Source organism: Mobula birostris, chromosome 15, assembly GCF_030028105.1.
Source record: "Mobula birostris isolate sMobBir1 chromosome 15, sMobBir1.hap1, whole genome shotgun sequence".
NCBI lineage: Eukaryota > Metazoa > Chordata > Chondrichthyes > Myliobatiformes > Myliobatidae > Mobula > Mobula birostris.
The window spans coordinates 80946903-80970495 of NC_092384.1; the positions used below are offsets into that span (position 1 = coordinate 80946903).

General features: G+C 45.1%; 1 protein-coding gene across 1 annotated transcript in view; it reads right to left on the bottom strand.

Annotated features, from left to right (window-relative positions):
* The window catches only part of LOC140210758 (protein SSXT-like), a 42573-nt gene that overhangs the window by 4976 nt on the left and 14004 nt on the right, over positions 1–23593 (bottom strand). The window contains exons 4-8 of the mRNA XM_072280001.1: positions 20153–20270; positions 11905–12105; positions 8459–8560; positions 4274–4393; positions 2355–2482 (exon numbers count right to left, since the gene is read on the bottom strand). Of these exons, the coding sequence (XP_072136102.1) occupies positions 2355–2482; positions 4274–4393; positions 8459–8560; positions 11905–12105; positions 20153–20270 (669 nt within the window). The remainder of the gene's footprint in view (positions 1–2354; positions 2483–4273; positions 4394–8458; positions 8561–11904; positions 12106–20152; positions 20271–23593) is intronic.

The window sequence follows — 23593 nt, forward strand, 5'->3', positions numbered from 1 at the left end:
GTGTAGAAGATGAGAAGAGGCATAGATAGAGTGAATATCCAGAGACTTTCTCCCCCCAGAATGGAAAAGGCTAATACGAGAGGGCATAATTTTAATTTGATTGGGGAAAAGTAAAGGGGGGATGTCAGAGGGGATGTTTTCCACACAGAAAATGGTGGCTGTGTGAAATGCACTGTCGGAGGCGGTGGGTGTGTGAAATGCACTGTCGGGGTGGTGGGTGTGTGAAATGCGCTGTCGGGGACGGTGGGTGTGTGAAATGCGCTGTCGGGGGCGGTGGTGTGTGAAATGCGCTGTCGGGGGCGGTGGGTGTGTGAAATGCGCTGTTGGGAGCGGTGAGTGTGTGAAATGCTCTGTCGGGCGGTGGGTGTGTGAAATGCTCTGTCAGGGGTGTTGGGTGTGTGAAATGCGCTGTCAGGGGCGGTGGGTGTGTGAAATGCTCTGTCAGGGGTGTTGGGTGTGTGAAATGCGCTGTCAGGGGCGGTGGGTGTGTGAAATGCTCTGTCAGGGGTGTTGGGTGTGTGAAATGCGCTGTCGGGGCGGTGGGTGTGTGAAATGCTCTGTCAGGGGTGTTGGGTGTGTGAAATGCTCTGTCAGGGGTGTTGGGTGTGTGAAATGCGCTGTCAGGGGCGGTGGGTGTGTGAAATGCTCTGTCAGGGGTGGTGGGTGTGTCAAATGCTCTGTCAGGGGCGGTGGGTGTGTGAAATGCGCTGTCGGGGACGGTGGGTGTGTGAAATGCTCTGTCGGGGGCGGTGGGTGTGTGAAATGCGCTGTCGGGGGCGGTGAGTGTGTGAAATGCTCTGTCGGGGGCGGTGGGTGTGTGAAATGCTCTGTCGGGGGTGTTGGGTGTGTGAAATGCGCTGTCGGGGCGGTGGGTGTGTGAAATGCTCTGTCAGGGGTGTTGGGTGTGTGAAATGCGCTGTCGGGGCGGTGGGTGTGTGAAATGCTCTGTCAGGGGCGGTGGGTGTGTGAAATGCTCTGTCAGGGGCGGTGGGTGTGTGAAATGCGCTGTCAGGGGCGGTGGGAAGATACATTAAGAGACTCTTAGATAGGCTAACTGGATGATGCAAAAACGGAGGAAAGGGTTAGATTGATCTCGGAGTAGTTTAAAAAGCTGACACAATGTGGGCCAAAGGGCCTGTACTGTGCTGTAATGTACTGTCTGTGTTCACTGCCAGAAAACACCAGGACCTGCCTGATGAAAACAACCAGGAATTCCAGGGAACCACTAATTGCAAATGCAGGGTGCTCCTGGATCAGAAACCCACCCTACTTCAGGAAAAACCACAACCCTGTCACCACTGAGGGTTGAGAAAGAATAGGTGGTGAGGAAAAAGAATGAAGGCAAGACAGTGATGAACCAGAGGGCCTAGGACCAACGTGAAACACCTACATTTCTTAAAGGCTCCTTAAGGTTATTATAGCTGGACAGTGGGTATACTGGGAAAAGCTCCCACTACCTATTAAATGCTCCTCAGATAGCCTCTGACAACCAAGTCCAGCTCTTGGACTTCGCGTGTGGTTGAGCTACTAAGACTAGTGGAACAATTTCTACTGACAGGAGAAGGGGCAAAGGCAGGTTACTGGTGCCTTAAAGCCAGTCACTTCAGGCAGATGGGGCTTGTCAGCTGTAGTTGGCAGTTCACTTAGAAGGAAAACGCTGATCTCCACTGCCTTGCGGCTATACCCACTCAAGTGGAAGGCTTCAAGAATAACCCCGAGAGAAAATCCGGAGCTGCAGTCCCTAAGGCAGTCCTACATTGAGTTCAATGCTGACTGGTAACTCCTGTGACACCACTGGTGCCAAACTTTATCAGTCTCTGCCGTTCCTTTGGATTCATCAGCTGTGTGGAGAGGGGGAGAGCCTGCTGCATGGGCAACAGCTTGCTCTCCATGTTGTACTGCCCTAGCTTGTGTATCACGTAGACAGCTGGGACGCAACATCCATGGTTGATTCGAAGCAATGGAGGCCTCTGACGTATTTTATTACTTTTTATTTTATTTACCAACAGGCCCTTCTAGTCCACAAGCCCACGCTGCCCAATTACACCCACGTGATCAATTGACCTATGACCCCAGCCATTGTCAGGGCGTGGGAGACAATGGTAGGTATTGAACCGGTGTCTCTGGCGCTGTAATAGCGTTATGGTAACTGCTGTTTGGAAAGGCAGGGATTGATCGACATAGCATTAACCCTAAACCATACGTCCATGGGAGCACTAGGAGAAGCCCGTGCGGTTACAGGGAAAGTGTAAAGTCTCCTGGTGGGCAGAATTGAACTCGTGTTGCTGGTGCTGTAACAGCGTTACCATGCTGCCCAGCTATCTCTCTGACTGGGGCCCTGCACCCTCCCGTACCTGCCCATACTGGAAGGCCTGCGGCTGGGCTGCGTTTGCGACAGGTTGTTGGGGTCTGTACGCTGTGTATTGTTGCCCCGGATCTTGCTGAAAGCTTCTAAATTGTCCTTGAGAGTTCTGTGCAGGATCTGCAAGAAGCAGAAAATAAGTCAATTAGTCGATGAACTGAGCGGTCAGGAATCATTGGGGTCAGAAGATTGCAGTGTTGAGGGTAGATTTAGAATTGGTCAGATTGTACTGGAGCAGCGTAAGCAGGTTGGAGCTCCTTATCTTAGATATACAGTCCACACAAAATGCTGGAGGAACTCTGCAGATCAGGCAGCACATAGGGGAATAAATGTTTGATGTTTTGGGCTAAGATCCTTCATCAGGACTTTTTTTTAAGAGGGCTATGGGTAAGCCTAGGTAGCTCTAAGGTAAGAACATGCTCGGCACAGCTTTGTGGGCCGAAGGGCCTGTATTGTGCTGTAGGTTTTCTATCTTTCTACGTTTCTATCTTTAAAAAAATCCTGATGAAGGATCTCAGCCCAAAACATCAAGTGTTTATTCCCCTATGTGCTGCCTGATCTGCTGAGTTCCTCCAGCATTTTGTGTGCACTGTATATCTAAAAAAGGATTTGATGGCACTGGATTGGGTCCAGAGGAGGTTCATGAGACCAGGGATGAAAGGGTTAACGTGTGAGGATCATTTGATAGCTCTGGCTAGCGTTTCGAAGAATGAGGGGGATTTCATTGAAGCATAACAAATATTCAAAGGCCAAAAATCTGGGATGCAAAGGGACTTGGGGGTCCTTGTGCAGAACATCCTAAAGGTTAACTTGCAGGTCCAGTCGGTGGTGAGGAAGGCAAATGTCATGTTAACATTCATTTCAAGAGGTTTAGAATACAAGAGCAAGGATGTGATGGTGAGGCTTTATAAGGCACTGGTGAGGCCTCACTTTGAGTATCATGAACAGTTTTGGGCTCCTTATCTCAGAAAAGATGTGCTGGCATTGGAGAGGGCCCAGAGAAGGTTCACAAGGATGATTCCAAGAATGAAAGGGTTATCATGAGTAACCTTTGATGGCTCTGGGCCTGTACTCGCTGGAATTCTGAAGGATGAAGGGGGATCTCATTGAAACTTTTTGAATGTTGAAAGGCCTAGAGAGAGTAGATGTGGAATGGATGTTTCCCATGGTGGGGGAGTCTAGGACAAGAGGGCACAGCCTCAGGATGGAGGGGTGTCCATTCAAAACAGAGATACAGAGAAATTTCTTTAGCCAAAGGGTGGTGAATTTGTGGAATTTGTTGCCTCGTGCAGCTGTGGAGGCCAGGTCATTGGGTGTATTTAAAGCAGAAATTGATAGGTTCTTGATTTGGACATGGCATCAAAGGTTACGGGGAGAAGGCCGGGAACTAGGGTTCAGGAAGGAAAAAAAAAGGATCAGCCATGATTGAATGGCAGAGCAGACTTGATGGGCCAGATGGCCTAATTCTGCTCCTATGTCTTATGGTCTTATAAATAGACTGAATGTGGAGAGGCTGTTTCCTATAGAAGAGGAGTCTAGGACCAGGGGGCACAGCCTCAAAATATAGGGATGTCCATTCAGAACATGAGGAGGAAATTTTTTTACCAGAGGGTAGTGAATCTGTGGAATTCATTGCCACAGACAGTAGTCATTGGGTATGTTTGAAGTGGAGGTTGATAGGTTCTTGGTTAAAATGGGCGTTTAAGCTTACAGGGAGAAGACAGGAAAATGGTGATGAGCGGAATAATAAATGGAAGACCCAATGGGCTGAACGGCCCCATTCTGCCCCTTATGACTGAACTGTGCCTGTCTTCAGTGCAGTTGAGACTGGGCTCAGTATAAGGGTTAATACAGCCTGCTCTCTCCCTCTTCCGGGGCTGGATCCCAGAATCTGTGCACCGGGTGACTCACTGAATTCCTGAGGAGTGCTGGTCAGTGGTTGCTGGTTGGGGAACTGCTGAAAGAAGGTCTGCTGGTGAGCACTGGAGTTCTGCTGGAACGGCCCCTGCTGGGGTCCAAACCAGTTGTTACCTGCAAGAAGAGAACGAACATCAGGCAAGGCAAATTCTCCTCGCTGAAAGCCGCGACAAGGGGCGACACAGAAGCGTAGCGGATAGCCTGACGCTATTTCAGACCGGGGCGTCAGGATTCAGAGTTTAGCTCTGCAAGGAGTTTGTATGTCCTCCCTGTGAATGCGTGGGTTTCCTCCCACAGTCCAAAGGCGTATTGGTTAGTAGGTTAATTGGTCACTGTAAATTGTCTCGAGATTCGGCTAGGGTTCAATCGGTGGGTTGTTGGGCAGTGCAGCTTTTTGGGCTGGAAAGGCCTGTTCTGCACTGCATCTCCAAATAAAATAAAATTAAATTAAAAATATCAGCCCAGCTGAAAGGTCTCCTTTCACTGCCACAGCATCCCGCTAACAGCCATTCTAAGCACAGGGCTCTGATGATCGATAGCTGAACCACCAATCGCTCAACTCTACTGGGCTCACTGCCTCAGTACAGCAGCCAGCATAATTAAAACTCCCCCCCACCCAGACATTCTCTCTTTACCACCTCTTCCATTGCGCCACAGTAGCATAATGGGCACTGCAAGGGGGGGGAGGTCGAAGTTTGGGGTTCAATTCCAGCATCCTCTGAAAGGACTTGGTACGTTCTCCCCACAGAACACGTGGGTTTCCTCCGGGTGCTCCAGTCTCCTCCCACAGTCCAAAGACGTACCAGTTAGTAGGTTAATTGGTCATTGTCATGTGATTAGGTTAGGGTTAAATCAGAGGTTGCTGGGGGTTTCAGCGTGGCACAGTTCAAAGGGCCTATTCCACGCTGTCTCTCTAAAATACAATAGAAAAGCCTGAAAGCACACTCCATCAGGCTCAAGGGTAGGTTCCACCTCACAGTTACGAGATCCCTGAGTTTGATAACATAGAACACGGCCCGCGATGTTGTGCCAACGTTTCCTCTACTCCCTACTGGGATTAGAGTGATTTAATATGTCACATCTATATTAATACACACAGTGAAATGCAGTGCTTGTGTCAACGTCCCACACAGTCCGAGGATGTCGCCGTGCTTCTGGTGCCGACAACTCACTAACCTTAACCCGTATGTCTTTGGAATGTGGGAGGAAACTGGAGCACCCAGAGCAAGCCCACTCAGTGACAGGGAGAACGTACAACTTCTTACAGACTCCGGTGGGTACTGAGTCCAGGTTGCTATCACTATAAAGTGTTACTCTAACTGCTATGCTCCTGTGCACCCCAACCCCTCTAACAGAATTCCATTTCCAAAACCTTGCAGATAAAATGGTCCCTGATAAAAATGGACTAAACCACCCCCCAGATTGAAACAAAACACATTAAGGCCAAGCTAACAGATTCTCTCTCTTATTCATTCCCTTCAATCTTTTCTATTTTAAAGCTTCAATTAAATCACAAGGAAAGTTAGGAACAGGAGGAGGAGGCCATTGTAAAACTGCAGAGAGTTGTGAACACAGCCTCCCCTCCATGGACTCTCTCTACACTTCTCACTGTCTCAGTAAAGCAGCAGCATAATCAAAGACCCTGCCTACCCTGGGCATTCTCTCTTCTCCCGTCTCCCGTCAGGCAGGAGATACAAAAGCCCGAAAGCGTTTATCACCAGGTTCAAGCTCAGGTTCTACCTTGCTGTTATGACTAGTGAAGAGTCCTGAAGTACAATAACATCAAACAGTACAGGTCCTTCGGCCCACAATGTTGTGCCGACCTTTTAATCTACTCCAAGATCAATCCAATCCTTCCTTTCCACCTAGCCCTCCACTTTTCCTTTCATCCATGTGCCTATCTAAGGGTTTGTTAAATATCCCTAATGCATCTGCCTCGACCACCACCCCTGCCAGGGTGTTCTGTGCACCTATCACTCTGTTAAAGAGCCTACCTCTGACGCCCCCTATGCTATATTCCAATCACATTAAACTTTCTGCCCTGGGAAAAAGTCTCTGGCTGTCTAATCTATCTATGCCTCTTATCACTGTATACACCTCTCACAAGACACCTCTCATCCTTTTTTGCTCCAAAGAGAAAAGCCCTAGTTCACTCAACCTATCCTCATAAAATATACTCTCTAATCCAGGCAGCATCCTGGATTAGAGAGTACCTCGTCATGAACTTGCACCTTATTGACTACCTGCACTACTTTCCCAACTGTAACACTTTAGTCTGCACTCTATGTTGTATAATGTATGCACACCGATAATAAATGGACTTTGAATCACTTGTACTACCTCACTGTGTAATGAATTACTGCAAGACAAATTTTTCGCTGTATCTTGGTACTGTGGCAGTAATGAACAATCAAGCCTGCCTGCGTTTGGTAAGGCCATGGCTGATTCAACGTTGGCCTCAAAGCCACTTTCCCGTGCTCTTCCTGTGCCCACCTTGGCAGAATGAATCCCTGCCAGCCTCCATCTTGCTGACAGAGTCGCTGCGCAGTGACTCTGTCTCCACAGCTCTCTGCGGTAGAGACTTGCAAAGCTTCCTGGCCTGGAGCTGAGATCACCCATGATGTGATGGAATGGGGGAGCTGAACACCCAACCCCTGTGATTCCTTATACAGGTGCCCCCCCCCCGCTATTTGAACGTTCGCTTTACGAAACCTGTTACGAAAGACCTACATTAGCTCCCTGTTTTCGCTAACAGAAGGTGTTTTCACTGCTACAAAAAAAGCAGCGCGTGATAAAAATCAGCGCGCGCCCCAAGCAGACGCTCTCCCCCGGATTCGGAACGGCATTCTAGCCGGCATTGCTTAAACACGTGCATGTGAGCATCTGTTTGCAAGATGAGTTCTAAGGTATCGGAAAAGCCTAAAAGAGCTTGTAAGGGTGTTACACCCAGTGTAAAACTAGACATAATTAAGCGTTTCGATCATGGTGAATGAATTAAGGACTAAGTGAGTTTGGCTTGTGGAAGCTGACGAAGATGATGTTGAAGAGGTTTTGGCATCCCATAACCAAGAACTGATAGATGAAGAGCTGATGCAATTGGAAGAGGAAAGGATAACAATCGAAACCGAATGAGTAATGATAAAGTACGACTTTAATTTTGAAAGGGTACGTCGGTTTAGGGCATATTTGCAAGATAGTTTGAGTCCTTACAAAGAACTGTATGATCTAAAAATGCGCGAGGCTCAGCAGTCAGGCAAGCCTTCCACATCAGCCACAGCAGACAACAAACCTCGACCTTCGACATCGAGGCCGGCAGTCATAGGAGAAGATGAGCTGCTTGACCTGATGGAAACAGACGACGATGAGATGACACCCCAGTGTCCCACCACCCCAACCCCCAGGCAGCAGACAGATACCGATTCATGGAGAATGCAGTGGTAGCCAGGAGGCACACAGCACATCTTTAAGAAAAAAACTGAAATAAACATGCTAATTAATTAGGGGCCACCCGGCACGTAATTAATTAGCATGTTTATTTCGGCCTTTTTCTTAAAGATGTGCTGTGTGCCTCCCGGCCACCGCTGTACCCCTGCATGCTTTGCGGATCGGTATCAGTTGGTGGCCCAGAGGGTGGGGGCCACTGCGCCACCCAAGCTCCGATGACTCAGTCTAACACACCACCTTCAGTGTGCTCGGCAAGCTGTCTTCCCGATTCCCGTAAGTGATACTACACTGTACATACATTATTTCTACTTTATATAGGCTGTGTATTTTTACGTGTTGTTTGGTACGATTTGGCAGCTTCATAGCTCAAAGGTTACTGGAGAGCGCTTGCATCGTGTTTTTGCCAACGGCGCTTGCGTGAGATTTTCGCTAAGGAGAACAGTTCAGGCAATGATTGTGGAAAAGTATTTCTACTTTATATAAGCTGTGTATTTATCATATCATTCCTGCTTTTACTATATGTTACTGTTATTTTAGGTTTTATATGTTATTTGGCATAATCTGGTAGGTTATTTTTGGGTCTGCGAACGCTCACAAAATGTTCCCATATAAATAAATGGTAATTGCTTCTTTGCTTTACGACATTCCGGCTTACAAACCGTTTCATAGGAACGCTCTAGCTTCGGATGGTGGGGGAAACCTGTACTACGTCCCTGACCGGAGTTGCTGGATTACCTTCTGGATAGAGCTGTAGGTTCATTCCATCGGCCGGCGCCTGCGACTGCTTGAACTGCTGGGTGAAGAATTCTCCCTGGGATCCTTGCTGCTGTGGTGGAGCTGACACCAACAGGTAAACACAAGGGTAAAAGGCTCAAACCATGACCACAGAACAGAGAAGTACAGCAAACCCTTCGCCCCACAATGCTGTGCCGACCTTTTAACTTCTTCCCAGATCTATCTAACTCTTCATTCCCAAGTAGCTCTCCATTTTGTTTTCCATCCACATGTCTGTGTAAGAGTCTCTTAAAATCATTCAGAGAGTGATGTGTAGCTAAGACTGGGGAAATTCAGAATCAGGTTTTACATCACTGGAATATGTTGTGAAATATGTTGTTTTGTAGCAGCAGTATATTGTAATATATAATAATAATAATAATAAACTATGGCACAACAATACATATATATTAAATAAGTCATTGAAAAAGAAGAAGAAAAAATATTAAGGAAGTGTTGATGGGTTAATTGTCCATTCAGAAATCTGAAGGTGGAAGGGAAGCAGCTGTGCCTGAAATGTTGAGTGTGTCCTGTACCTCCTCCCTGATGGCAGCAATGAGAAAGGACATGTCCTGAGTGATGCGAGGGGGGCTTAATCATGGATGCCACCTTCTTTTGCAATGACGATAAACAGACACTACCCAGATCAGGGTCAGGAGTGAACACTAACATACAAAACTACCAGTCATATTAGGGTTCTGTAATGGGGCCAATTTTCCCAAGACTGCAAATAAAAATCATACCACAGCATCCGAGTATTTACAATCTGTTTAATGCAAGGTGACCTTGGAGCTGTCAGACAGTCGTGTGCTCCACATGAATGAAATCTGTCGTCATTAACCCAGTGAACGAGCTCTCACCAACAACTACCATCTGGCTGATTTCACAGCACACATAGCTGCATCTGCACGTCCTCAAAAGCAATGAGAGCAAGAGAATAATTCAGGGTCATTTACTCTGTTTGATGCTCCTGCTGCAGCCTCCCCTACGTTATGAGACCTGATATAGTTTGTGGAACCGCTTCGTCAAGCACCTTTGCTCCATGCGCCACAAAAGGCTGGATCTCCCAGTCGCTGCTCATTTCATTTCACTTCTCATTCCCATTCTGACACGCTGGCCCATGGCCTTACTCAGGTTGGAGGAGAAACACCTCATGGTGTGATACCGATTTAACCATATAACCATATAACAATTACAGCACGGAAACAGGCCATCTCGGCCCTTCTAGTCCGTGCCGAACTCTTATTCTCACCTAGTCCCACCGACCTGCACTCAGCCCATAACTTCCATTCCTTTCCTGTCCATATAGCTGTCCAATTTAACTTTCTGCCTCAACCACTTCTGCTGGAAGCTCGTTCCACACAGCTACCACTCTCTGAGTAAAGTTCCCCCTCATGTTACCCCTAAACTTTTGCCCTTTAACTCTCAACTCATGTCCTCTTATTTGAATCTTCCCCACTCTCAATGAAAAAAGCCTATCCACGTCAATCCCCCTCATAATTTTAAACACCTCTATCAAGTCCCCCCTCAACCTTCTACACTCCAAAGAATAAAGACCTAACTTGTTCAAACTTTCTCTGTAACTTAGGAGATGAAACCCAGGCAGCATTTTAGTAAACCTCCTCTGTACTCTCTCAATTTTATTGACATCTTTCCTATCATTCGGTGACCAGAACTGTACACAATACTCCAAATTTGGCCTTACCAATGCCCTATACAATTTCAACATTACATCCCAACTCCTATACTCAATGCTCTGATTAATAAAGGCCAGCATACCAAAAGCTTTCTTCACCACCCTATCCACATGAGATTCCACCTTCAGAGAACTCTGCATCATTATTCCTAGATCCCTCCGTTCTACAGCATTTTTCAATGCCCTACCATTTACCATGTATGTGCTATTTTGATTAGTCCTACCAAAATGTAGCACCTCACATTTTTCAGCATTAAACTCCACCTGCCATCTTTCAGCCAACTCTTCTGTCCTAAATTTCTCTGCAAGCTTTGAAAACCTACCTCAACATCCACAACGCCACCTATCTTAGTATCATCTGCATACTTACTAATCCAATTTACCACCCCATCATCCAGATCATTAATATATATGACAAACAACATTGGACCCAGTACAGATCTCTGAGGCACACTGTTACACACCGTCCTCCAATGTGACACACAGTTATCCACCACTACTCTCTGGCGTCTCCCATCTTAATTCATTTTACTACTCCCATATTAATGCCTAATGATTGAACCTTCCTAACTAACCTTCCGTGTGGAACCTTGTCAAAGGCCTTACTGAAGTCCATATAGACAAAATCCACCGCTTTACCCCCATCAACTTTCTTAGTAACCTCATCAAGAAATTCAATAAGATTTGTCAAACATTACCTTCCATGCACAAATCCATGTTGACTGTTCCTAATCAGACCATCTATCCAGATAATTATATATACCATCTCTAAGAATACTTTCCATTAATTTACCCACCACTGACGTCAAACTCACAGGCCGATAATTGCTCCACTTCTGGGAATTTCTCCCCCTCTCCCTTCTCTCTTTTTCCATTCCTATTCTGGATCCCCCCCTCACACCTTCTCTTCTCTTTACCTGCCTACTACCTCCCTCTGGTGCCCCTCCTCCTTCCCTCTCTCCCATGGTCCACTTTCCTCTCCGATCAAATTCCTCTTTCTTCTGTCTCTTACCTCTTCATGCTATCACCTCACAGCTTCTCACTTCATCCCCCACCCCACGCACCCACCTTCCCCATCCCCCTCACCTGGTCTCACCAATCTCTTGCCAGCTTGTACTCTTTCCCTTCCCCTCACTTTCTGATTCTGGCTTCTTTCCCCTCCCTTTGATGAAGGGTCTCAGCCCGAAAAATCAACTGTTTATTCCCTTCCACAGATGCTGCCTGGCTTGCTAAGTTCCTCCAGTGTTCTGGATCCCACCCATCCTGTTCAAGGACTGATTGTCCCACTCCCAACAGGGAGGAGGCTACATAGCATCCACGCCAGGACCACCAGACTCAAAAACAGTTACTTTCCCCAAGCAGTAAGGCTGACCAACACCTTCACCCACTAATCCTCCCCTCCACACCCCCAAACACCACTACTTCATCATTTCCTGTCAGTCACCTGATATACAGACACACCTGTGCCTAGCGTCACTTTATGGACATGCAATTAATTTATGTATACAAGATATCTTATGTATTTGTATTTATTTTCAAAAAATATTTGCTCTTTATATTCTTGTGTTTTGTTTTGTGCTGCATCAGATCCAGGGTAACAATTATTTTGTTCCCCTTTGCACTCCTGTACTGGAAATGACATGAAACAATCTTGAATCTCGTGTGTGTTGCTCTGAATTTCCTGTATTTAGAATAAATATCTGACACCTACCTGGGTTGTGAGAGCCTGGCTGCAGGTGATTTGCCAGGGATGAGCCCATGCTCATCCCCATCTGCTCCTGGGCTGGCATGTTCTGTGGAGGAGCTGCCGGTTGGTTGAAGTTCCCCATGTTGCCGTGGCTACCAGCAGGTAAACCCATCGAGGTGCTGGGTGCAGCCTGTTGGCAATGAGCCTGGGGAAAGGGGGCGCCACCTGTCGTGGGGGGGGGGGGAGGTGAGAAAAACAAAGGTTAGTTGGAGGCAACAAAAGTGTTCTTCCTATTACTTTTCCCAGGAGACGACTGATTTTGTGGGAGCTGCGGTATGGTAAGGGTTAAAGACAATTTCCATATGAGGTTGACTGCGGCGCTGTATAGTCAATCCAGATAAGGGAGGTCTTTGAAGTGAGACCACTAGAGCCAGCCCTGCTTACTACAGACAAGACAGGCAAGGGTGACTATGTCAATTTGTATTTAACTGGACGACTGGGGCCTCTGAAAAGAGACCTTTTCTGGAAAAATCTTTGAAGAACATAGTTCTCTTTACACAGTAGGTGGCGCCAGAGACAGACAAGATAGGAATAATGGAAGGATGTGAAACTCACACAACTGAGAGACAATTGCTTTACTGAGTTCAAAGTGTCATCAGTTGTCATCTCACAGTTTCCATTGACTTTTAACACACCTATTGTGAATGGTGACTGGTCTTGCAAGTAAAGAATTCAAACATACACAATTTACCAAATGGTCAATATCCGTAACTGATGAGCAAATTCTGTATAAAACAACATTTCTCTGTTCAAAGCAGTGCAGAGACAGGGCCCATGCTGTTCTCCTTGTGCACAAGTAAAATAAGGTATGTTTGAGCCATAAGTTTGCATGTGATCTGGGTCCAATCATTTTATTTATTATGGGTTAAGACAATCTCACTGCTTCTGTCCTGCCACACACACCCACAAACTAGATGAAAACCTCCAAATGAATAGCAAAGCTGAAATTGGAGGGACTGCTGAAATTGATTTGATAACTCTTACAGTGAAGCTTCATTTGATTATTTCTGATGGTAGATGAGTGGGAGCCATGCTGTTGTGGGTCTTCAGACAGACTGAACAACATGCCTCAAAAAGGTGGCACCCAGCATTAAGGATCCCCATCACCCAGGACATGCCCCCTTCTCATCACTACCATCAAAGGAGGTGGTACAGGAGCCTGAAGACACACTCAATGTTTCAGGAACAGCTTCTTTCCCTCTGCTATCAGATTCCTGAATGAACAATAAACCCATGATCACTAGCTCACTATTTTCTGCTCTCTTTTTGCACTACTTAATTTATTAACTACATTCCTTACGGTAATTTACAGTCTTTAATTATATATTGTAACATATCTCTGCTGCATATGTATTGTAACACATTTCTGCTGCAAAACGAAAAAATCACGACATATGCCCATGACATTAAAGATGATTCTGATTATTGAACCAGACTGAACACTGAAGAGTACAGTACAGGAACAGGCCTTGTGGTCCATCATGTCTGTGCCCACTATGATAGCAAATTAAACGAATCCCAACTAGTCCTGATGAAGGGCCTTTGCCGGAAATGTCGACAGTTTATTCCTCTCCATAGATTGACAATGACCTATCGTTAACCGAGGGGTCCGTGGAACCCAGTTTGGGAATACCCACCATTGATGCTACTTAACCCGCTGAGTTCCTCCAGCATTTTGTGTGTGTTACTCTGGATTTCCAGTATCTGCAGAATCTCTTGTGTCAAATCCCATTTAGCACAACGCTATTACAGCTCAGGGCGTCAATTCCACGGTCCTCTGTAAGGAGTTAGTATGTCCTCCCCATGACTGTGTTTCCTTCCTCAGTCCAAAGACCTACAGATTAGTAGGTTAATTGGTCATTGTAAATTGTCCTACCATTAGGCTAGGGTTGAATTGGTAGGTTGCTGGGCACTACGGCTCATAAGACTATAAGACAGAGGAGCAGAATTAGGCCATTCAGCCCAAGTCTGCTCCACCATTCCATCATGGCTGATCCCGGATCCCATTCAACTCCATACACTTGCCCTCTCACCATATTCTTTGCTGCACTGAGTTTGATCAGGAAACAATTAAATTCTGCCTTAAATATACCCACAGTCTTCAGAGAGCATTCCACAGATTCAGTACTCTCTGGCTAAAAAAATTCCTCCTTACCTCTGTTCTAAAAGGTTGAGAGTATCCTCTAGTTCTGGATACCCCCACCAGAGGAAACATCCTCTCCATGTCCACCCTATCTAGTCCTATTAAAATTTGGTAAGTTTCAATACGAATCCCATGCAGTCTTTAAATTTAAGTGAGTACAGACCCAAAGCTGCCAAATACTCTTCAATTGTTAATCCCTTCATTCCTGGGATCACCCTCATGAACCTCCTCTGGGCTCTCCCCAATGACAACACATCCTTTCTGAGATGTGGGGCCCAAAATTGTTGACAATATTCCAAGTGCGGCCTGACTAGTGTCTTATAAAGGCTCAGCATTACCTCCTTGCTTTTATGTTCTATTCCTCTTAAAATAAATGCCAACATTGCATTTCCCTTTTTTACCACAGACTCAACCTGTAAATTAACCTTCTGAGAGCCTTACACAAGGACTCCTAAGTTCCTCTGCACCTCTGTTGTTTGAACCTTCTCCCCATTTAGATAATAGTCTGCACTATTGTTCCTTTTACCAAAATGCATTACCATACATTTCCCAACACTGTATTCCATCTGCCACATTTTTACCCATAGAAACCATTGAAAAACTACAGCACAGAAACAGGCCTTTTGGCCCTTCTTGGCTGTGCCGAATCATTTTCTGCCTAGTCCCACTGACCTGCACACGGACCATATCCCTCCATACACCTCCCATCCATGTATCTGTCCAATTTATTCTTAAATGTTAAAAAAGAACCTGCATTTACCACCTCGTCTGGCAGCTCATTCCATACTCCCACCACTCTCTGTGTGAAGAAGCCCCGCCTAATGTTCCCTTTAATCTTTTCCCCCCTCACCCTTAACCCATGTCCTCTGGTTTTTTTCTCCCCTTGTCTCAGTGGAAAAAGCCTGCTTGCGTTCACTCTATCTATACCCATCATAATTTTATATACCTCTATCAAATCTCCCCTCATTCTTCTACGCTCCAGGGAATAAAGTCCTAACCTATTCAACCTTTCTCTGTAACTGAGTTTCTCAAGTCCCGGCAACACCCTTGTAAACCTTCTCTGCACCCTTTCAACCTTATTAATATCCTTCCTGTAAATTGGTGACCAAAACTGAACACAATACCCCAGATTCGGCCTCACCAATGCCTTATACAACCTCATCATAACATTCCAGCTCTTATACTCAATACTTTGATTAATAAAGGCCAGTGTACCAAAAGCTCTCTTTACGACCCTATCTACCTGTGACACCACTTTTAGGGAATTTTGTATCTGTATTCCCAGATCCCCCTGCTCTACTGAACTCCTCAGTGCCTTACCATTTCTATGTTCTACCTTGGTTTGTCCTTCCAAAGTGCAATACCTCACACTTGTCTGTATTGAACTCCATCTGCCATTTTTCAGCCCATTTTTCCAGCTGGTCCAAATCCCTCTGCAAGCTTTGAAAACCTTCCTCACTGTCTACTACACCTCCAATCTTTGTATCATCAGCAAATTTGCTGATCCAATTTACCACGTTATCATCCAGATCATTGATATAATTGACAAATAACAATGGACCCATTCTTCCAATTTGTCTAAGTCCTACTGCAATTGCATTGCTTCCTCAGCATTAGCTACCCCTCCAACTATCTTCATATCATCTGCAAACTTTGCCACAAAGCCATCGATTCCATTATCCAAATCATTGACAAACAATGTGAAAAGTAGCGATTCCAATATTGACCCCTGAGGAACACTAGCAGCCAACCAGAAAAGGCTCCCTTTATTCTCACTCAATGTCTCCTGCCCGTCAGCCATTCCTCTATCCATGCCAATGTCTTTCCTGTAATGCCATAGGATTTTAACTTGTTCAGCAGCTTCATGTGTGGCATCTTTTCAAATGCCTTCTGAAAATCCAAGTAAATGATATCCACTGCCTCTCCTTTGTCCACCCTGCTTGTTACTACCTCAAGAACTCTAACTTTTTTGTCAGGCAAGATTTCCCTTCACAGAAACCATGCTGACTTTGACTTATTTTATCATTAGTCTCCAAGTACCTCGAAACCTTGTCCTTAATAATGGACTCCAACACTTTCCCAACCACTTGAGGTTAGGCTAACTGGCCTATAATTTCCTTTCTTTTACCTTCTTATCTTCTTAAAGAATTTGGTGACATTTGCAATCTTTTAGTCCTCCGGGACCATGCCAGAATCAAGTGATTCTTGAAAGATCATGACCAATGCATCCATTATCTCTTCAGCAACCTCTCTCAGGACTCAGGGACGTAGTCCTTGTGGCCCAGGTGACTTAAGACCTTTGTATTTGCACAGCACATTTATCTTTGTAATAACAATGATACTCACTCCTGCTCCCTGACACTCACGGACCTCTAGCACACTGCTAGTGTCTTCCACAGTGAAGACAGATGCAAAGTACCCATTAAGTTCATCTGCCATTTCTTTGTCCCCCATTACTACCTCACCAGCATAATTTTCCAGTGGTCCAATATCAACTCTCACCTCCCTTTTACTCTTCATGTAACTGAAGATCTTTTGGTATCCTACTTTATATTATTGACTAGTTTGCCCTCATATTTCATCTTTTCCCTTCTTGTAGCTTTTTTAGTTGCCTTTTGTTGGATTTAAGAGCTTCCCAATCATCCAACTTCTCACTTACTTTTTGCTGCCTTATATACCCTTCCCTTTTACGTAGTTCTTAACTTCCCTTGTCAGCCATGGTTGCCTACCCCTGCCTTTTGAGAACTTTTTCCTGCACCTTCTGAACTATTCCCACAAATTTCAGCCATCTCTGCTCTGCTGTCATCCCTGCCAGTATCCCCCTCCAATCCACCTGGGCAAGCTCCTCTCTCATGCCGCTGCAATTCCCTTTATTCCATTGCGATACTGATACATGTGAGTTATGCTTCTCCCTCTCGAATTGCAGTAAGGCTGAAAAGATCTGTTCCACAGTGTATCTCTAAATAAGTAAAAAAGAAACCTATTCCCTGTCTATTCATGTGTCTTTCTAAGAGCCTCTTAAATGCTACTATTACGTCTGTACACCCACCACCCCTGGCAGTGCATTCCAGGTACCCACTACTCTTAAAACAAAATCTTACCCCACATCTCTTTTTCAAACTTTCTAATTAAATCTATAAATCTAAACGAGCTCTAGAATTCAGATCCCAGGAAGAGAGCATCTGTGGGTGTGCTGGGTTGGGGCTGCCCTCTGGCGTTCACTCTGTGGGAGACAAGCTGGATTGCATTCGTCTGCAGCTGCACTCATGTGTGATGGGCTGTTGTTGAAGAAACATGACTCCAGGGCAACATCCCCTGCACCATCAATCTACAGTCCGTGACACTCGGGGCTTGGACTGCATTATTTTTGTGACCATATGTTTTTCTGTTGCTGTTACTGTGCTGTTCGCTGTGTGTGACTGTTGGTTCTATGCTTTACACCTCAGCCCCGGAGGAACTCTGTTTCATTCGGCTGTATTTAGTCATAGTCATACTTTATTGATCCGGGGGGAAATTGGTTTTCCTTACAGTTGCACCATAAATAATAAATAGTAATAAAACCATAAATAGTTAAATAGTAATATGTAAATTATCTGTATGGTTGAATGACAATTAAACTTGAATGTGAACTGCCTTTTCTATCCCTTTCATAATTTTGTAAACTTCTCTCAGATCTCCCCTTGCATTAGTCATAGTCATAGTCATACTTTATTGATCCTGGGGGAAACTGGTTTTCATTACAGTTGCTCCATAAATAATAAATAGTAATAGAACCATAAATAGTTAAATAGTAATATGTAAATTATGCCAGTAAATTATGAAATAAGTCCAGGACCAACCTATTGGCTCAGGGTGTCTGACCCTCCAAGGGAGGAGTTGTAAAGTTTGATGGCCACAGGCAGGAATGACTTCCTATGACGTTCTGTGCTGCATCTCGGTGGAATGAGTCTGTGGCTGAATGTACTCCTGTGCCTACCCAGTACATTATGTAGTGGATGGGAGACATTGACCAAGATGGCATACAACTTAGACAGCATCCTCTTTTCAGACACCACCGTGAGAGAGTCCAGTTCCATCCCCACAACATCACTGGCCTTACGATGAGTTTGTTGATTCAGTTGGTGTCTGCTACCCTGAGCCTGCTGACCCAGCACACAACAGCAAACATGATCGCACTGGCCACCACAGACTCGTAGAACATCCTCAGCATCGTCCGGCAGATGTTAAAGGACCTCAGTCTCCTCGGGAAATAGAGGGAAAAGCAGAGAGGTATATCCAATCTCTTGTTATAGCCAAAACTCTCTAATCCAGGCAGTGCCCTGGGAAAACGTTCCCAGACTCTCTCCAAAGTCTACACATCCATGGACTGTACTGCGGCAATCTGAATTGCATGTAATGCCACTCATCCATCGTTTCATACAGTTACAACATGACTTCCTGACTTACTGTGTACTCACTGCCCTAACTGATGAAGGGAAGCATGTTCTACGCTTTCTTTGCCAACCTCTCTACTTGTGTTGCCATTTTCAGGGATCTGTGGGCTTGCACCCAAAGATCCCTGTGTAAAGCAAAAGACAGGTTTTAACACAACCAAAGGAAAAGAGTACTGTCAACATTTCAGGCTGAAACCCTTTGGCAGGACTGGAGAAAAGCAGCTGAGGAGTAGATTTAAAAGGTGGGGGAAGGGAGAGAGACAAACACCAGGTGATAGGTGAAATCTGAAGCGGGAGGGATGAAGTAAAGAGCTGGGAAATAAATTGGTAAAAGAGACAGAAGGACATGGAAGAAAAGGGGGGAAGAGCACCAGAGGGAGGTGATGGGTAGGCAAGGAGAAGGTGAGAGGGGGGAAAAGGGGATGGGAAATGGTGAAGGAGAGGGCCCCCCCAGCTCTTTACTTGATCCCCTCCCCCTTAAGTTTTTACCTATTACCTTGTGTTTTTCTCTCTCCTCTCCCCCAACCTTTTAAATCTACTCCTCAGCTTCTTTTCTCCAGCCCTGCTGAAGGGTTTCAGCCTGAAACATCGACTGAACTCTTTTCCTAGATGCAGCCTGGCCTACTGAGCTCCTCCAGCATCTGGTGTCTGCTGCTCAGATTTTCCCTTGTCTCAACACAATCGCATTGTTCCATGGTCACTTTCACAGACTGGTCTTCTGGACAGTCAGGCTGGGATCTGAACTTGTTTAGCTCTTGAACCAAAGAGAATAACTTCATTCAACTTCACTTCATCACTGAAATGTTTCTCACAACCTTTCAAAGACTCCTCATCTCATGTTAATATATATTGTTTATTTTATTATTATTATTTCTTTCTTTTTGTACTTGCAGTTTGTGTCTTTTGCACTCTGGTTGAATGCACAAGTTGGTGCGGTCTTCCATTAATTCTATTTTGGCTATTATTCAATTATGGATTTATTGAGTATGCCCACAAGAAAATAAATCTCAGAGTTGTTTATGGTGACCTATAAGTACTTTGATACTAAATTTACCTTGAACTTTGATCAACAGTGCTGTCATTATTGATAAAGAAATAAAGTTACTAGATCTGGAACACACACATTTACGACTCAATCGCACTTTACTCTCGTTGTGCTCAAAGTGAACAGCATGGCCCCTGTCACTACACTGTTCTAAATTCTGAACAGAGAAATTCATATTTACACAGAATTGCCTAGCGGTTACGGATAATGACCATTTGGTAAAGTACGCATGTTTGAATTCCTTACTTGCAAGAACAATCACCATTCACAATACAGATATTAAAGTCAATAGAAACTACAAGCTGACAACCAATGGCACTTTGAAGTTAGTGAAGTAATTGTCCCTAGGAAACCTCTCTTGCCTGGGGTGTCTGCACTTGATCTGCAGGCGATCCTTGCCTAGATAATGCTGGCTTCTGGGGGCTTAGTCTTCGTCTCGATGTTTCATACCTCTCGCTACACCCTTCCCAGAAAAAGTAAGTTGACAGAAGTTCAGGAAAGTAAAGATGTAAAGCCATCTCCTGCTCCAGCCTTGCCCCCACCCCCTCCTCTTCTCCCCAAACCAAAGGCTCCACCAGAGATCAGTCTCACCTGCCATTTGATGAGGGTTCCCTTGTCCAGGGGGAGGAGTTCTGCTTCCCATGGGATCTCCAGCTCTCCCGACAGGATCCATTACCCCTGGCCCCATTGCCATTGGCTGGTTGAGCACCTGAAGTTGAGAACATGTTAGATGTCGCAGGTATCTTCTGCTGAGGTCAACGAGTTCTTGAAGGCAGGCAATCAGGAGAAAGAGAGGCACTATGATGGTGCAGTAAGGTAGGATGGGCTAGTGTGTCCACTATTTGTGATGGTAAATCTGGACTTCAGCATGTGCCGTGGATACTGTCTGATATGGAGGGGCCACTCCAAAGGACTGGAAAAAGCTGCAGAAAGTTGCAAACTCAACCAGCTCCATCATGGGCACTAGGGACCCCCATCACCCAGGACATGCCCTCTTCTCATTGCTATCATCAAGGAAGAGGTACAGGAGTCTGAAGACACACATTCAATATTTTAAGACAGCTTCTTCCCCTCCACCATCAGATTTACGAATAGACAGTGAACATCTGAACACCACCTCATTATTTTTTCCCTCTCTTTTTGCACCACATACTTAATTTTTAAAATTTATACATACCTTTTATGGTAATTTATAGTTTCATTATAATGTATTGCAATGTACTTCTACTACAAACAACACATTGACGACATATGCCAATGATATTAAACCTGATTCTGATCACATCTCAGTAGAGAGAACCTGACCAAGGAAAGTGGGTCAAGTGTTCGACTCTAAGTGACCCCTAATCCTTAACAGTAGTCCCGATGAAGAGGCCTGGTGATCCCTGAGGTTGGAGAGCCTCGGGGTCAGAGGTCAGTCAGCAGGTCCAGATGTCGGACTCCAGTGAGTTCGATGAGGATGGAGGTACTAAGGGTGAAAACTTCTGATCCTCATAGCCAAGGAGCACAGTCAGCGGGCCCTGAGGGTGAGGACTAGTGATCTCTGATGGTGGGGGTGGGGGAGAGGGGGTCAAAGGGCGGGGTTTGTTTGGTGGTATTGTGCTGTTTTTATTTTCTATTTTATTTAGAGATACCACGTAGAACAGGCCTTTCCAGCCCAATGAGCCACACCATCCAGCAATCCACCAATTTAACCCTAGCCTAATGACAGGACAATTTCCAATGACCTACCAGTACATCTTTGAACTATGGGGAAAAAAACTGGAGCACCTGGAGGAAACCCACACAGTCATGGGGAGAACAAAAAAAACTCCTTACAGATGGTGCAGGAATTGAACTCCGAAACAGCCCGAGCTGTAATAGCAATGCACTAATTGCTACGCTACCATGGCACCCAAAAGGAAATACTGACCACATAACATTGCAGCATAGTACCTGGCCTTCAGCCTACAACGTTGTGCTGACCTTCCAACCTGTTCTAAGATCAATCTAACCTTTCCCTCCCACATAACTGATAATGTTAAGAGATTAGATTATAACAAATATAATCTTATGCAGCCAGCTCTATTAAATGCTGATTTACTCTCCTTTCTCGCGGAACAGCAAGGAGTGGAGAAATTACAGCAAGGGAAAGCTATACAGAGGAAATTATATACTTGAGGTTAACTAATCCCGAAGACCTGATGGATTCTGTGCAAGGGAACGGAAATACATTGATAAGTGAGGATACATTGATCAGAATTTCCAGAGTTATTTAAATTTTAACATGACAATTTAATATGCTGGAATTTAGACAACGAGCAAACTTATAGAACTATAATTGGGACACCAAATCTAAACAGATGGACTGCATCCAGACCAACAGTAGGATTGTATATTAAGGAGTGGAGCAAAATAATCCCTCACAGTGCTATAATTTAAATGTGTCGTGAGTCCCACTGCAAGACCAGGCAACAATTCTCCAGGAAAATAGATAAATATACGACATAGGCTGGAACAAATATACAAAGAGAGGCCTCTGTCTGTCTGGACATGTTAGTAACAAAGGGATATCTTCGCATTGTGCTGAGCCAGGAATGCCGAACAAGCAAATTACTTTAAAATACAGTAGATTAGTAAAAGCAAAACTTTTTTTTAGAAAAAGGACATGCCTATTCTTTTATTTATTTAATTCATTAGAGATGCAGCATGACAACAGGCCCAACGAACCGCAGCGCCAAATTACATCCAAGTGACCAATTAACCCAAATGTCTTTGGAATGTGGGAGGAAACCCAGACGGTCACAGGCAGAACGTACAAACTCCTTCCAAACAGTGGTGGGAATTGAACCTGGGTTGTTGCCACCGTAAAACTCCTTACAGACAGTGGCAAGATTGAACCTGGGTTGTTGCCGCTGTAAAGCAGTGGCATGCAAAAGTTTGGGCACCCCGGTCAAAATTTCTGTTACTGTGAATAGCTAAGCGAGTAAAAGATGTACTGATTTCCAAAAGGCATAAAGTTAAAGATGACGCATTTCTTTAATATTTTAAGCAAAAAACTTTTTTATTTCCATCTTTTACAGTTTCAAGATAACAAAAAAGGAAAAGGGCCCGAAGCAAAAGTTTGGGCACCCTGCATGGCAGTACTTAGTAACACCCCCTTTGGCAAGTATCACAGCTTGTAAACGCTTTTTGTAGCCAGCTATGAGTCTTTCAATTCTTGTTTGGGGGATTTTCGCCCTTTCTTCCTTGCAAAAGGCTTCTGGTTGTGTGTGATTCTTGGGCCATCTTGCATGCACTGCTATTTTGAGGTCTATCCACAGATTCTCCATGATGTTTAGGTCAGGGGACTGTGAGGGCCACGGCAAAACATTCAGTTTGCGCCTCTTGAGGTAGTCCATTGTGGATTTTGAGGTGTGTTTAGGATCATTATCCTGTTGTAGAAGCCATCCTCTTTTCATCTTCGGCTTTTTTACAGACGGTGTGATGTTTGCTTCCAGAATTTGCTCCAAACATACCTTTGCTCACTACGCCCAAAAACTTCTATTTTAACTTCATCAGTCCACAGGACTTGTTTCAAAATGCATCAGGCTTGTTTAGATGTTCCTTTGAACCTTTTGAATAGAACTTTTTGGCCGCAATGAGCAAAGGTATGTTTGGAGAAAAAAGGGTGCAGAATTTCATGAAAAGAACCCCTCTCCAACTGTTAAGCACGGGGGTGGATCGATTATGCTTTGGGCTTGTGTTGCAGCCAGTGGCACGGGGAACATTTACTGGTAGAGGTTAGAATGAATTCAATTAAACACCAGCAAATTCTGGAAGCAAACATCACACCGTCTGTAAAAAAGCCGAAGATGAAAAGAGAATGGCTTCTACAACAGGATAATGATCCTAAACACACCTCAAAATCCACAATGGACTACCTCAAGAGGCGCAAGCTGAAGGTTTTGCCGTGGCCCTCACAGTCCCCCGGCCTAAACATCATCGAGAATCTGTGGATAGACCTCAAAAGAGCAGTGCATGCAGGATGGCCCAAGTATCTCACAGAACTAG